The sequence below is a fragment of the Xiphophorus hellerii genome, chromosome 20, assembly GCF_003331165.1.
Source record: "Xiphophorus hellerii strain 12219 chromosome 20, Xiphophorus_hellerii-4.1, whole genome shotgun sequence".
Lineage (NCBI taxonomy): Eukaryota > Metazoa > Chordata > Actinopteri > Cyprinodontiformes > Poeciliidae > Xiphophorus > Xiphophorus hellerii.
The window spans coordinates 14,467,405-14,482,350 of record NC_045691.1 but is presented as its reverse complement, the minus strand read 5'-3'; the positions used below and the strand labels follow the sequence as shown (position 1 = coordinate 14,482,350).

At 39.5% G+C, this 14,946-nt stretch overlaps 2 protein-coding genes across 2 annotated transcripts; both read right to left on the bottom strand.

Moving 5' to 3' along the window:
• Positions 1-1,142: 1,142 nt before the first annotated feature.
• Positions 1,143-6,613, bottom strand: LOC116709844 (hyaluronidase-2-like). The gene is made up of 3 exons (XM_032548518.1): positions 5,617-6,613; positions 5,071-5,160; positions 1,143-1,638 (listed from the first exon to the last, which is right to left on the bottom strand). The coding sequence occupies exons 1-3, from the start codon at positions 6,544-6,546 to the stop codon at positions 1,246-1,248; spliced, it is 1,413 nt and encodes a 470-aa protein (XP_032404409.1). The 5' UTR covers positions 6,547-6,613; the 3' UTR covers positions 1,143-1,245.
• A 1,854-nt stretch (positions 6,614-8,467) lies between these two features.
• On the bottom strand, positions 8,468-14,006 carry LOC116711119 (hyaluronidase-1-like). Its single transcript, XM_032550500.1, is given in 5 exon segments — positions 8,468-9,709; positions 10,755-10,844; positions 10,916-11,443; positions 11,445-11,818; positions 13,481-14,006. Coding segments are annotated over 5 exon segments (1,557 nt in total). The 5' UTR covers positions 13,725-14,006; the 3' UTR covers positions 8,468-9,388.
• Between the last annotated feature and the right edge of the window lie 940 nt (positions 14,007-14,946).

The window sequence follows — 14,946 nt, the reverse complement described above, 5'->3', positions numbered from 1 at the left end:
GCAGAAGAGGAAGAGACAGATAAATTAGAAAAATGGTGAAAGAAACCTTGTTAGATTCTGCAAAAGGATTGAGACTGAAGTTCCCCTTCCTGAAAGACGAAATGCACTGCAAAAACACAAAATCTCACTGGTTTTTTTTTTTGTCTAGTTTCTTAGTACGCTTAAAATAAGACAAAACTAACGAACAAGTAACTTTTCAGCAAGATATAGTTTTAAGTCAAAAAGTCCTTGATGTTAATGATAAAGTTCTAGCTCCACCTGCAAATTATTTCACTTATAAAATGGAAAAAATGTAGAACTAATACTACTGTCAATATTAAACTATTATTTACTTAAAACATTTTCATCAATATTAATGAATTATTGACTTAAAAGAAGCTTTTATATCTTGCTGAAAAGTTACATGAGTTAGTTTTGTCATATTTCAAGATATTTGTATAAAAAACCAGGCCAGAAGTGTGAAATTTGCGGCCCGGGGGCCATTTGAGGCCCTCTGAAGGATTTTGTGCGGCCTCCACACCTAAACTCAATTCTAGAATTAAGTAAATCTGTCCTGCGTTCATAGTTGGTTGATCCAGACAAACACTTTTCATCATGAACAATGTTTTGTTGCTGAAATGTGCTACACAATTAAAATTTGATTGATTGATGCTTCAGGGCAGTTTTTTTCCAAAAATAAATTATTTCCTCTTACAAAATATTGGGTGCAATTTTAAAAATGTTACAAAAATATAACATTTTTGAACCCCATGTGATTTCTAATTTACCGATTTTTGCCCTCATTGCAAAAAGGCTGGACACTACTGAACTAGACCAAAAATATTTGGTAGGAAGTTGTGTTTTTGCAGTGCACAAACAGAAAGCCAACTGTGAACCCTCTCAGATCTTATGCACCATTTTGTGTTGGTCTAACATATAAAACACAGGTGTCAAACTACAGTCCCTGAGGTCCGCTGCCCTGCAACTTTTAGATGTGCCTCTGCTGCATCACACCTGAATAGAATAATTAGGTCATTAGCAAGGCTGGGAGAACTGATCTACACAAGGAGGAGGTAATTAAGCCATTTCATTCCAGTGTTTTGTACCTGTGGCACATCTAAAAACTGCCCTTGAGGACTGGAGTTCGACACCCCTGATATAAAATATTAACCAAACACACTCTGGTTTCTGGGACAATAAAAATGTGAAAATCAATGTAAATAAATATTTCTGCAAGGCAGCGGATTTGCTAAGATGTATTTGACATTAACACAGGAGCACAACGGTTATCAGGAAGATGATAGACTGGAGCGCTGATGTTCTGGTTCGAGTCGCCGTCCCTCTTTGGTGCAGCTGGTCTGTATGATCACAGCCTTTCCCCTTAAAGCCCCTGTAGCACTGGCACTGAAAGTCCATGTCAAGAAGCACCTTGTCTGGGTCTCCTAGCTTGCCGATGACCGTCAGTTTGCCGTTTCGCCTCTCGATGCGGTGTGTGAGGGGGTTGAGGTGAAGGTAAACATCCTTGTCTGGATGTTTGCGAAGGCAGCGGCCGTGGGAACCGCACAGGGTCTGGCTGCAGAGCTCTGCTGCCGTGGAGACGTTGAGGAGGTATTGGCTCAGTGTGCCCTGAAGATACGCGTTCAGGTCAGAGCAGGTGGTCTAAAGACCGGAAGAAAATGTATATTTACAGTAAATGTTAACATTTTACATCACAACTGCCAATCACTTCTTGTAAAAGGGAATATAATATGGCCAAATGCATTTAAATGGTTGTTTCATACTTCCTTATTTTACAGTCAAATTTGAAGTACCTTGTGTTTTACTTTGAAATCCAGGCTCTTATTTTGGTAGCATCTTTAGAGAAAGTCAATTTAACTCAGTTGAAAAAACAAAAAAAAAGAAATGCCAAACTGGTTTGAAAGTAATTTTAAGCTCCTTGCTGATAACAGGCACAAGACATGTTAGTTTTCTACATTTAGGAAGATTGTGAATGCACACAGGATCAATGAAAGTAAAGCTAAAGGTTTGCGATAGTGAGAAGCGTAGCTCCGGTTGCCATGCCAACAACTGGTTGCCGTTCCATTTATGCTAAACTTTAGCATCAGAGATAGTTTTTACATTTAGAAGCTGGTATTTTTTTTAGATATGTTTGAATTTGTTTAGTATGACCTAAAGTCACTCTTATGTGTGTCTTCATCATGTTGTTCTAAAGACACATTCATTAAAGAAGTGTTATGAACCAGTCAGAGCGACCAGCCACGAATGCTACATTCCTCACTCAATAATGTTCTGCAGTACTAAAAAACATGTTACGCCCCCAAGGTCTAGGAGTTCAGGGGCGGTAACATAAAAAAGTGTCCAGAGAAAATAAGTGGAATGTAAAATGATTTATTACAAAAAGATGGTTTCACAAAGCACAATACAACTTAACCCAATTAAAACAAAAGGGCCAACAAATTCAAGAATGGTTAAGTGCAAATTAAGTTACAAAATGTCCAAACAAGTCAGTCTAAACTTTGTAAACTGAAACCAACAAAAAAGAAAGGACACAAAGGCAGCACCACACCTCCCACACATGAGCTTCTAGCTTGTATAAAGTCAGTCTACAGCAGATTCAAACGACTTAGCAGAACAAACAAAAACAATGCACGTCTAAACACCAAAGGTGGCTGACAGCTTAACAAAACCTCTTCCTACTAGCTGCCCCACTAGAGGAATGCTTTCAGGAGCCTTTTATATGGTGCAGGTGGGCCTCGTTAACGTCTGATTGGCTTGACAATCCTCTGCTGGTCCAATGAAGTAGCAGCTCTCCTCCAGACTCTAGGCAGCCAATCAGGAAGATGTGCTCTCACAGCTGAACCTGCATAACAAAAAGGAGCCTGTACAGCCTCAAGAGGACAGGGGCCAAATTAATATAAAAAGAAGATCAACTTTAACCATCTGAGGTAATTTGAAGGCATTTAAAACAGTCTTATGTTCTAATTGTATTTATCCTGTCTAAGTAACTGTCTAAGGATTAAATAAGTATATTTATGCCTACCTTTCTTTTCAATAAAAATATATCCAAACATACACCTCTGGAAAAACTAAGAGCCCACTGCACTGAACCCCATTGAAAACCTCCTGGTTATTCCACCAAATGTTGATTTCTGAACTGAGTTAAAACATTAGTATAATTGTTTCTAAATGAATATGAACTTGTTTTCTTTGCATTATTTGAGGTCTGGAAGCAGTGCATCTTTTTGGTTATTTGAACATTTCTCATTTTCTGCAAATAAATACTAAATTTTTGCTTGCGATGTCAGAGACATGTTGTCAGTAGTGCATAGAATAAAAGTACAATGTTAATTTTACTCCAACATAAACCTATAAAAAGTAAAATCAGAGAAACGGATCATTTTAAGTGGTCTCTCATTTTTTTTCCTGTGCTGTAACTGAATTGTGGAAAGGTTCAATTCAAACCCTGTTCAATTCAGTGTTTGAATTGAACACTGAGAAATACATGGTCACTGTTTAGCCATGCCTTTGAATACTAAGCACAAAAATTTAATCTCACTACTGGTTTTTTAACTTGAAGCTAAAACATCTTAAACTGGGATTAATCTAAATCCCAGGTTCACCTTTGAAGATAAATTGAAGGCAACTTGTGCCACTGCTGGTTTTTAAAGATATTGTTTAAAGGTATCCTACAGTCTCATAAAGAAATCTTTTGAGATCTGAATTGATTTAGACCCAATTCATACCAATATACTGTATGTTTTACAAAACAGATTTTCTGCTGTGTTTGTTCCTCTTGTTCTTATACAAAGTACGTTTTTGGTGAGAAAAACTGATATTTAATTTTAAAGAAATGCTTTCTGGAGTGTTTTTTTTTTTTTGGTTACCTGTGAAGAGTTATTGTCTTGAGGTTATTAAATATGAATAAGAGGTTTACTTTACACATACCCACAACTCAAAACTGTAGATTAAAGCTTTCCCTTTTAATTATATTTTAAGTTACATCCAATGATTGTTTAAGTTTTCTCATAAAGGTAGAGATACATTTTGTTTTCAACCTGTACTCACATTTCTCTCTCATGCAAACTGTCTTACACTGACGACTACACACTCTGAAGCTAAAAGCAGACCATCAACTCAGCAAAATAAGAAGAAAAACTTATGCAAACGCTAAATAATCACACTTTTGTGTGAGTCTGTATACATCATGTGTTTTTCTTCATTTTAAATAGTTTCCTCCTTCCACCTTTAGCAGACTTTAATTTTCCTCCAGACAAGTATCTTCTGTGTATCTGCAGAACAAGTGGCTTACAGTATAATTAGTGACTGACTCGGAGTCCTGAGTGTCAAATGACTTCACATGTGACAGGCAAGCAGGGGATCAAACTCCAGGTGAAAACTGTCTGCCAAAAGTATTCAGACCTGTTCAACCTTTTCCCTTTTTCTCATAATACAGCCAAAAACTTTGATATTTAAGTGACAGAACAACCATCATCATAATGAGAAAGGCAAGTGGCACAACATTTTTAAGTAATTACAAAATACAAATCTGAAAAGTGCGGCATGTATCTGCCTCTTCAAGTTAATTTCCCATAAATTAAAAGTAGGTTGCTTGCAAGTTGTTTGGCGCTGCAAAAGACTTGACATTGAGATGGAGCAGAACAACAACCTAAAAGATAAATTAATATTTATCTTTTAGGTTGTTGTTCTGAAAATTAATATTTATCTTTTAGAATGGATTAGAACAAAATCTACTTAAAGTTGTTCTGCAGTTATTTTTTACATGTTTAACCAAGGCACTAAGCCTATTGTTTTCATCAGTTCCAGTTTTTTATTAATTAATTTGCATTGGCTGTTATACACCTAACTGCACTGACTGAATAAATTAAAGTTGTGTTTCTACATTTGACCAAGGTTTGATAACTCTGCACTACTACCGCTGTGGTAGTGCAGAGTTATCACATAATTCAGTACGTTTATGTGTGTTTTAAAAAAGAAACATTTAAAGTTGTGTTTGGCTGTATTGGATCGGTATCGGACGTGAAAAAAGTGGATCAGACAACCTGTGAAACGTGAGAGTCAGTTTATGCTTACTTTGTTTTTTGCATGTGTTAAATCTCCCCACATGATGATTCCTGCAGCTCCCAGAGCGACACTCTCCCCGATGGTGGACACCAGGTCAAACTGGAAAAGAGGATTCAGCTCTTGAAATTCACAGGTCAACAAAACTGCTTGGAAACTTAAAGGGGGGAAAAAAAGGAAGAAATAAGCTTTTATTTTTTTCTCTTTCTATCTTTATGGGTGATTAGACAGATCTTGAATGTAACCAACACCCTTCCTGCTAGCTCCACACAAATTAAAAGGTATTAGGGACATCTGACTGCTACCAAAACAGGACAGGAAAGGACTGCGCCTGCCGATAAGGAAAACTGAAGAGCTGTAGCTTCACTCAGCATGGGATGGGGGTTGTGAGCTAGCGCTCCTCTGCGATTGAGATTTGTTTGCTTGAGGGATGACATAAGTGCATTATATTAACTTTCCACATAGTCACTGAAAGGCAAGTGTAAAACAGGATACGAGTGTTTCTGAACGATAATTCAAACTTGTCAGTAGGAGAGGCTAAAGAAGGCGGAGTGTCACCTCTGTCAGGTGTTCCGGATAGTCGTTGTAGATGGGCCGGGTGTACACAAAGACAGGATGTGCCAACTCGTCGCCGGATGAAGACAAACGCATCCCTTCCTTCACACGGTGCCGCACAAACTGACGTCCTGGGGAAGAGGAGCGCAGCACTTTGCGCATGTAGATGGAGGGGAAGAGCGCCGTGCTCTCCGTCCACAGCCACTTCAGCTGCTCGTTGCGGGCCACCTCCACATCAGGGCAGCGGCCCGTGTAACCCTCCAGGGACTTCATGTAGTCGTGGTTGTAGCAGTCCGGGAACAGGTAGAACCCCCACAGAGTGTTGGGCCGCAGGCGTTTGGCGCGGCGTAGCGTCTCCACCATGAACGTCATAGCAGACATCTCAAACTCCAGCTGGGCCACTTTTCCCACCTGCTCCTCGGACCAAGTTGGGTTCTTCTGGCGCACCAGTTCACGGGACTGTTTTCGGTAGATGTCTTTGGGTCCCCAGTTTCGTATCCAAAGGGGCCGCCACTCTTCCCAGTCAATAACCGCTAAACCTACAGCGCCCCGGTTTGGTATGTACTCATCAACACCTTTCTGCATTTCGCTGAGGTGCTGCGAGAGACTGGCGATCTGTGGCAGCCCACCGCGCACCGGCGTCTCATCCTTCTTATAGTAGGGGTACAAGCCCAAGCGGTCGTGATAGAATAAGGTCAAGTTCTGCCCGACGAAGGTCTTACTTGGCGAGGCCACAATCTGGAACTGGTCCAGCTGCAAAGAAACGCCATGCCGGGAGCCACAGTCCTGAGTCGGGACATTCCAGGCGAAGAGAAGGGGCTTCTTGGAGTACAGGGGCCATGTTGTAGGTTTCACTTTCGGAGCGCAGACGCCGTCCCAGAGCAGAACAATCAGGAGCTGTACTCTCCAGTCACGAAGAGTCCAATACAACATGTCTTCAGTTGTGTCTCGAGTGTCCTTCTCGGCCCTACAATGTACATACGCCGATTGTTTTAGTGTATGTAGTTAAGGTTTTAGATGGCATAACCTTAACTGCTTGACCATGTCCTACAAGGACCGTTAACTAAAAAGTTTCACAACAGATTGTTGCTAGGTAACCACAAACTACTCAAGAGATTGTTGCCGGGTAACCAAAGAGTGAGTGAGTGAGTTGAAGCCACTAAACTTGCTGTGAAAGGTTGAGCAGCTAAAGTGTTTCTTCTGTCCACATTTCCCAGAATGCTGGTTACAAATGATCAAACAAATCTTCAATATCAAACAAAACTAACCAGATTGGATGAAAAAAAACAGTTTTCAGCTGATTATTTCATTTAATGAGAGGCAAAAAATCAGTTTAAACCAACCTGACCCACCTGGTACAAGTAACTACTCTCTAGCACTTAAAAAGGTAAAGGTAATGGTAATTTTATTTATATAGCACATTTTCAGCAACAATGCAATACAAAGTGCTTTAAATAGAACCTGTTTGACAACACAAAGAGGCTAAAAGTTGTCAAAAAGCAACACATCATGACCTGATCTAAAGAAATTCAAGGATAAAAGACAAAATCGTTGACATATATCAGAATGGAAAGGGTTAAAGGACCCAAATACAAACTTTAGGGAAAAACAAACAAACATGGTGGTTGTGATTTGCAGAAGTAGGAAGTTTTCTCTCTATATGGAGTTTTATCAAGATATTTTGTGGTTCTATTCTATTACAGTAGCAATAAAAGTTATGATTAAAAACTATTTACTGCTTCTATTTTTAGGTAACTATATGGCTCTGACTTCATGGCGCCACAAACATAAATACTGTTCTTGAATTCCCATTTGCAATAAGCTTCTTCAGAATGATATTTGTCTTGTTCAGGCAGTTACCGCAGTAAATGTTCTTGTTCTCTCTATAAACATATATATGAAATATATATATATGAAAAAACAGAAAGCAAAACTGCAAATGTGTTGCTTCTGCTTGCAAAACAAAGTGCCCGCCTTGTCCTCATTTTGTAACAATTCAGCCTAATAACGCTGGAGGCTGGGAACAAGGGAGTCTGATCTTCCAGCCTTTTAATCCTCGAGGGACACAGGAGGTAAAAATCACCATCAGTGACATGAGTTTGCAGCAGTGGTGGATATCAGATAAGAAGACATGGTACGTGGCATTCCCATCCTAATCAAGGTCACCTCTCGCCCTCTGAGGTTCAGTCAGTCACTTGAATTTATTATAAATCCTAAACTGCGGCAGAAATAGACAATAATCTGGATCAAGTAATGAGTAAAATGTGTTTTTAAATCATATGATTTGACTGCTGTTGTGATTTAAAACTCCCGTTACCGTGACCTTGATGTTCGTCTTTGGTTAGTAGCCCGACAGCACCACCTGCTGGTCACGAACCAACAAGCAAGTCATTATGGAAGCCCCAGTAACTTCAATAGATGGCAACTTCAATTTAAAAACCAGTATAAAGAGTAACTAATTGTTATTTCCATGCATATCTTTAACTAACGCTGTCCAAACTCTTTGAGCGTTCTGGTCTTCATTAACTTAAAGCAACAATAAAACACTAATTTAATTAATTCATGTTTTTCTCAATACAAAACATTTTTAGTAAAATTTAAAAAAAGGCCCAAAAGGAGTTAATATTTTATTGCACCCTGCAAAATTAAGGAGAATCCAACATTTAAATTCTACTTTGATAAATAATACTTTTTAAAATCAATCAGTGGTTCTTTTAACATGTTTAAAGTTACACTTTACTTTTTAAAGTAAGCATATTGATCAGCTCTTAGTAAGTGATCAGAGGTTTCTGTTTCCCATAGGGGCAAAAACACGACGCCACTAAACAACATTTTCTGATAATTACTCTTCAAAATGGGAAAAACAATTAAATATCCTCTTTAATAAAGGCAGATGTATGTAATATCCTCACAAGTCAGGTAATAATTACAAGAAAATTGCTACTTGCTGAAACTTACATAAGTTTAGAGTTAGAATAATATTTAAAAAGTTGTAAAAAAAAAAATCTTTTCCAGGGTGCCAGTAGTTATGGAGGGAGCTGAACATATTGAACAATTCACAACATATCTCAAACTTTGGTATAAAATTATCAGAAAGACTTTCTTCAACCTGATGTATGTGAAGATTTGAAACCACCTTTACAACAACATTTAGTTTGGTGTTTCAGGAATGACAAAGACGTAACTAATGCTCATTTAAAGCAAACAGCTATTAAAAAAAGAGTAAACGTTACTTGCATGATGCTATTTAGAAGCTGAAAGTTAAATCAAAACAACAAATTTTCCACTTGGGAGTTCATTTTACAACTCGTGCCATTGTGTTCTAAATACAGTCTGCCTGGAAAACTAATAGGATCTGTGCAGTTTGCAGAAGGATTTGATTAAGTAGGCAGACACCAAAACAAATTAGTGGTTTATGTAAAAAAAACACACACAGACACACACATCCATATCAGTGCACACTGACAATACTGTAAAACAAAACACAGATACAAAAAATGAGTCATGATTTCAAAAAATATAGCTGTTTTGAAATGAGCAAGAATCAATCAACTCAGTCCATTCATCCATCTTCAAAACCCATTTGGTCCTGATTAGAAATTGCAAATCCATCACAGAACAACGACAGAGACACTGACACCTAAAAGCAAATACTGCTAAAAGGCACAACTTTGGGTTCTGAGAAGAAACTGATGAAACGAGCAACAAGCAAACTCCACTCAGAAAGACTCTGGCTTTCACTTCCCCGTCTTATTATTTAAAACTATTGTAATCTCTAAACTGGCGTGGAGCAGTCCCTCCCTTCCCACCCAGGATAACACCTGCAGTGGAAGTCAGACTTCATCTGCAGCACACTTTGTGCGTCCATCTGCCCTAAAACCCTGTAGTTTGTCCCTCCTGCCGGTTTCTTCTCAGACAGGATCTTCCAGGCTGCGGGGTCAAGGTGGAGGTAGGAGCCCGACTTCAGGTCCGACCTCTGACACCGTCCCTGAGAGGAGCACAAAGCCTGGCTGCAGAGCGTGGCAGCCGAGGTCACGTTGACCACGTAGGGACCTAAAGTCTCGTCGATGTAGGACTTGACTGCTTCACATGTGGCCTGGACAAACACAGCAAATAGCACAGAATAAACATCTCTCTGTGTTGGAGCACAGCAAAAATAAATCTGCTCTTCGTTGTCTCTACAGTGTTTGTTTTAGAGTAAATAAAGTCATATTGTACATCAAGGGTCTAAAATGTTTTTGATTCTATTAGTTTTTATGACTAATAGATGTATTCTACACATATAATATGTTTTCTATGCAATTATTTGTTGTCTACTGCTGCTACTTTGCAAAGCCTTCACCTTTTTCTCATTTTATATCATTGCAACCCAAACCTGAAGTGTATTTTAAAAGGATTTTGTGCAATAAACCAACATAAAAGAGTGGATGATTGGAAAGTGGAAGCAAATTGATGCATTTTTTTAAACTAAACATCTAGAAAACAAAATATTTAGCACCAAATTAAATATTTAGTTATCAAGCTAAATATTTAGCCTGAACTTAAATATTTAGCCTGGAGTTAAATATTTAGCTATATCTTTACTTCAAAAACAACTTTGAAATTGTCACTGAAAAGCTTGATTTATATTGAGATTATAAAACACACAGCAGGACTGTAATAACAACTTCTGAAACCAATTGTTTGCACTAGATTTCACTTGGGAATAGCAGAGTAAAGGGGGCTGAAAACAAATCCAACCCTCAAATTTTGATTTTTAATTAAATCTTTAAAAAAAAAAAGCAGTAACTTATTTTTCTTCCAAATCAGAACTTTAACTTTATATACATAAAAGTGACAGAACATGAAACACTTTCAGGAGGAGTGAATACTTTCGCATAAACTGCAAATTTTACAAATTTCTCCTTTAAGATCTTCAGCCTTTTATAAGGAGTCTCACTGCAGTAGAAGCCAATAGGTGCCTGAGATGCTAAAGGTCATCAAACATTGGTACTAGAACTTGGGAAATAGTCATAAAGGAAAATGATTTGTAACAAGTATCACTTTCACAACCGGATTTCTAATGACAAGAGTTTCAACGGATATCTGCAGGATTATATCAGTGTTATACAGAGGGAAAACAGCCATTGCATGTTTCATACCTTAGATTTATCGAATGCATGGTCCCCCCACAGCACGACCCCAGCAGATCCTAAAGCAGCGCTCTCTCCTACAGTGTGGACCAGATGCTCCTGTGTTGTGAAAACAGAATATTATTTACATCGGACCGTGCTGAAGAAGACGGTACTAACCCGCCACTCACCTTGGAGAGGAACTCTAGTGTGTAGGTGTAGACGATGCGGGCGTAGGGGAAGACGGGCAGCTGCGACGGGGTCACCTGATCTGCCGCCCTCATGGCCTCCAGGATGCGGTGATGAGCGTAGAGCAGCACCTCTTTGCCGAGGCCTCGCAGGTCCAGGCTCAGGTAGATGTCAGGGTACAGAGCGGAGGAGGCGTTCCACATCCAGAACAGCTCATCGTTCCTGCTCAGCTCCACATCTGGACACTCACCTGTGTAGTTTACGCTCCTGTCGTTGTAATAGTTGTAGCAATTGGGAAATCCATAAAACCCCCACAAGCCACTTGGCCTCATTTTCTGCCCCAGTTTCTGTGTTTCCTCCATGAATTTCCTCCCAGATTGCTCAAACTCCAGCCGAGCCGCTGCCTCCACCTGAGCAGGACTCCAGTCTGGATGCCTGGCCCTCACCAGGGCTTTTGACCCCTCCTTGTACACCTGTTTACTGTCCCAGTTTCTCTCCCACACTGGCCGCCAGCTCTCCCAGTCCACCACCTGCCAGGCCCTGGAAGTCTCTGTCAGGGATGTAGTAGCGGATATCTTCGCTTGCGAGTCGGAGGTGAGCGTCTAGGCTGCTGTTCTGAGGAACCCCACCGTTGATGGCCTCGCCCTGGGCTGAGTACCGAGGGTACAGACCCAGCTTGTCAGCATAGAAAATAGTGACGTTTTCACCTATAAAGGTTTGATTTTGGTTCTGGACGATGCTAAACATCCCCAGGTCAAGATCCACGCCGTACTGGGAGAGGCAGTTCTCTGTGGGGGCGTTCCACACAGTGAGAAACGGCGCCTGGCTGAAAGGCGAGGCAACAGGCAGCCCTGAAGTTAGTCTGAGCAGACCAAAGAGGAGCAGCACCTCACAGAACCTCATGGCTGAAAAGAGGAACAAAGAGCTGTCACTCAGACGTGTTATGAAATTTCAGACATTGGCAAAACAGTGTCCTGTTTTTGTGTCTCAAAACATCATTCACTTCATTAATTTATGGCACTTTTTATAGTGGAAGGAATAAAATCAACAAAAGCAAAATTGTGTAAGAATGTAAAAAGTGTCAGAATGGCTACAAGTCCAGACCTACATCAAGTTGTGAATGTGCAATAAGACTTGTGGATTTCTGTAGAAACAATTCGCAGAAACACTGGTAAGACTTTCATTGACATGTTGAATGCTATTGTTTACATCCGGAAATATCGCGCATGCGCACAATGCTGGGGGGCAAAAAGACGATTCTTTATCTTGCCACAGCCACTGCTCCTCGGCCATCGAGCAATTACGTTAACACATTGAAACCTGGAGATGTAAGTACTTTAATGTAGCGCAGCGTGTCACAGTAAAGGGAAAACATCGCAGAGAAACGGATAAAGAGCAAGTCAAACCCGCTCCTTTTCTTCTTTTGTCTCTCTAGTGTCTAAGCTATACGCAGAGCCGTTGCCATAACAACCGACTGACCAACAGCTCCGCTAGCTGACAGAGATTCAACACCAGAAAACGCGTAAACATTTTTCTACGGAGAGAAACATTCAGTCTGTTTTCAGTTTTACTGTTTTCATGCTAAGGTTGTCAAAGTCAAGCTAACATAACTGACTTACCTCCCTCTCCTTCGCTACTTTTTTTTTAAATTAAAACTTTTTAGTGACCTGTAATCTTTTCTTCTAGTTGTCATAGTGTTGACAATTAATATCAGAACACTGCGTCCCTTTCTCTTGTATATATCTTGCATACATTTAAGATTTAGCGCATTATGTTGACAGCTAAAATCGTCGGAAGAGTTTTTTCCCCTCCAACAGGAAGTTGGGGGCGGGGTCTTGCGCGCATGACGTCACGTTTCAACGTGTCAAATAAAATGAGGCTAAGCAATCAATCAATCATTTATTTGTTTTATAGCGCTTTACACAACCAAGGTTTATAAGACTAAATGTTTTACAAGGAAAAAAGGGACATAAAAGAAACAGCAAGAAGTAAATCCAAGAAAATAAACACAGAATAAACTAAATAAAGGAGAGTACTAGTCAGAGAACCAGGCCAGAGGCCGCTAACCATGCTGAAACATGTTGGTGGCAGTATTATGGTTGTGGAGAATCTTTTTTTTTTTAACAACAGAACAGAAAAGCTGCTCAGTTAATAAATACATTAAACTAAATACAGAACAAGTCTGGATGAAAACCAAATAGACTCTGAAAGAGATTTGAGCTTCATTTCCAGCACAACGACAACTCTAGAATGGTTTGGAACAATGCATATTGATGTGTCAGAATGTCCTAGTCAAAGTACAGACCTAATTCCAATTGAAAAGTTGTGGAAATACTAATGCATTGTTGTAGAGGTTCTTAACTTTTAAACAACCGATGTTAAGTATTGCCAAATAGTCTGAGTTTAGGCAAGAAAAACAGCTACAAAGAATGATCCAGTCATAAGTCCAGTGCAAATTCTCAGCACTGAAACAGCAGCTAATCATTTCACACAAAATGAAATAAGCAAGCATGATTAACAGAAAACTTCAAACTGGTGTGAATTTGTAACAAAAACAACCCTCTTACCTACTGTAAAACCTTCAAGAGGTTCTAATCTGTGGTTTGCTAAAGACACCAGAAGTCTCATGATCTGACTGAAACAGGGAGGGAAACCAAGCAGGGAAAGGGGAAGTGAAACACCAGAACTGGAACCAATCCGACGCAAGCTCAAGATTTCTACCAGCAAATGAGAAGAGACATGCAAATCCTGCAAAAGCAGCCTTAAAGTCACAGGCGAGATCAAACCGAATCCAGCCATTCTCTCCCTCATGCTGCTTTCAATATAAACACATAAACAGAGCTGGAAATAACAGGACAGGTCACTGAGTACTAAGAGACAATCAAGAAAGCCATAATGAACTCCTACACATCCAAATTCACATGTAAGCTCTGCTCAGCTTATTAAAATAGTATAAATAACGTTTGGCCAACAACACCCTGTAATTACAGAGGGAAGGAGTAAGAGGCTGCCGCTGCCGCTTGCCTCCCGGGAACAGCAGGCTTGGACCGTCCTGATGAATAAGTCACAAAGAATTCCTATTGAAACTTTGCTTTTATTTGTAAAAGACAACAAATATGTACCTTTGTAATAACAAAGTCAGATCTTACCATTAATGCTTCCAGTGATTTATACAAGAAACTGCACAGGCTCACAAAAAAACTCTTTATTTGCAGTGACAAATCAGAAGAAAACAGCATGTACTTTTGCATGTATAAGCAGTTTCCAAACTTACCCTCAAATGAAGTTCTTGCTTTGTGATTCTGAGGTAAAAATACATGCACTGTGAGCTGTATGAAGGCATTAGTAGTCATGATTCGGACATACAAATAAAAACCCAGATATCAACTTCAAATACATTCAAATAAATACAAATGCGTGGAAAAACATCCAACGCCAGAGAGTGGTCACTTTGGGAAGTTAAATTTTTTAAGAAATCTGGCACTTCCGGTGTGTATGTAGTACTCCAAGCTGATTTAAGTGCTTTATTCCCACTCTGACCACCCAGCAACAAACATATTCCTTCACTTTGTTCAACACATTTACTACAGAAGCATCAGATCCTGCAGAGAGACGAAGAATCTGACACCTTGGGAAACTGACCCAGGGGGAAACGGAGAGCAAAATGTAAACAGTGTCATTTCCAGCAAGCCCTCTGCTGTTTAAAAAAACGCTTATAATTTATAAACAAACATCACTTTTCTGTCCCCTTTGTTTATAATACAGTTTGACTTTCTGTCATGAAAGTTTTGCAGCAGAGAAATGACTAACTAATCCCTCTTTGTGCTTGTGTGCAGTGCTTTACGAAAGCCTTGATATCTTCTGTTTCACATTTTGTCACATTACAACCGCAAACTTTAAAGCACTTATCAGAGATTTATGGTATAGACCAACACAAAGTGTTACATTACTTTTAAATTCACTTTTCATGCATATCATAAATCTGGTTTTTGTGGCAGAAGAGGAAGAGACAGATAAATTAGAAAAATGGTGA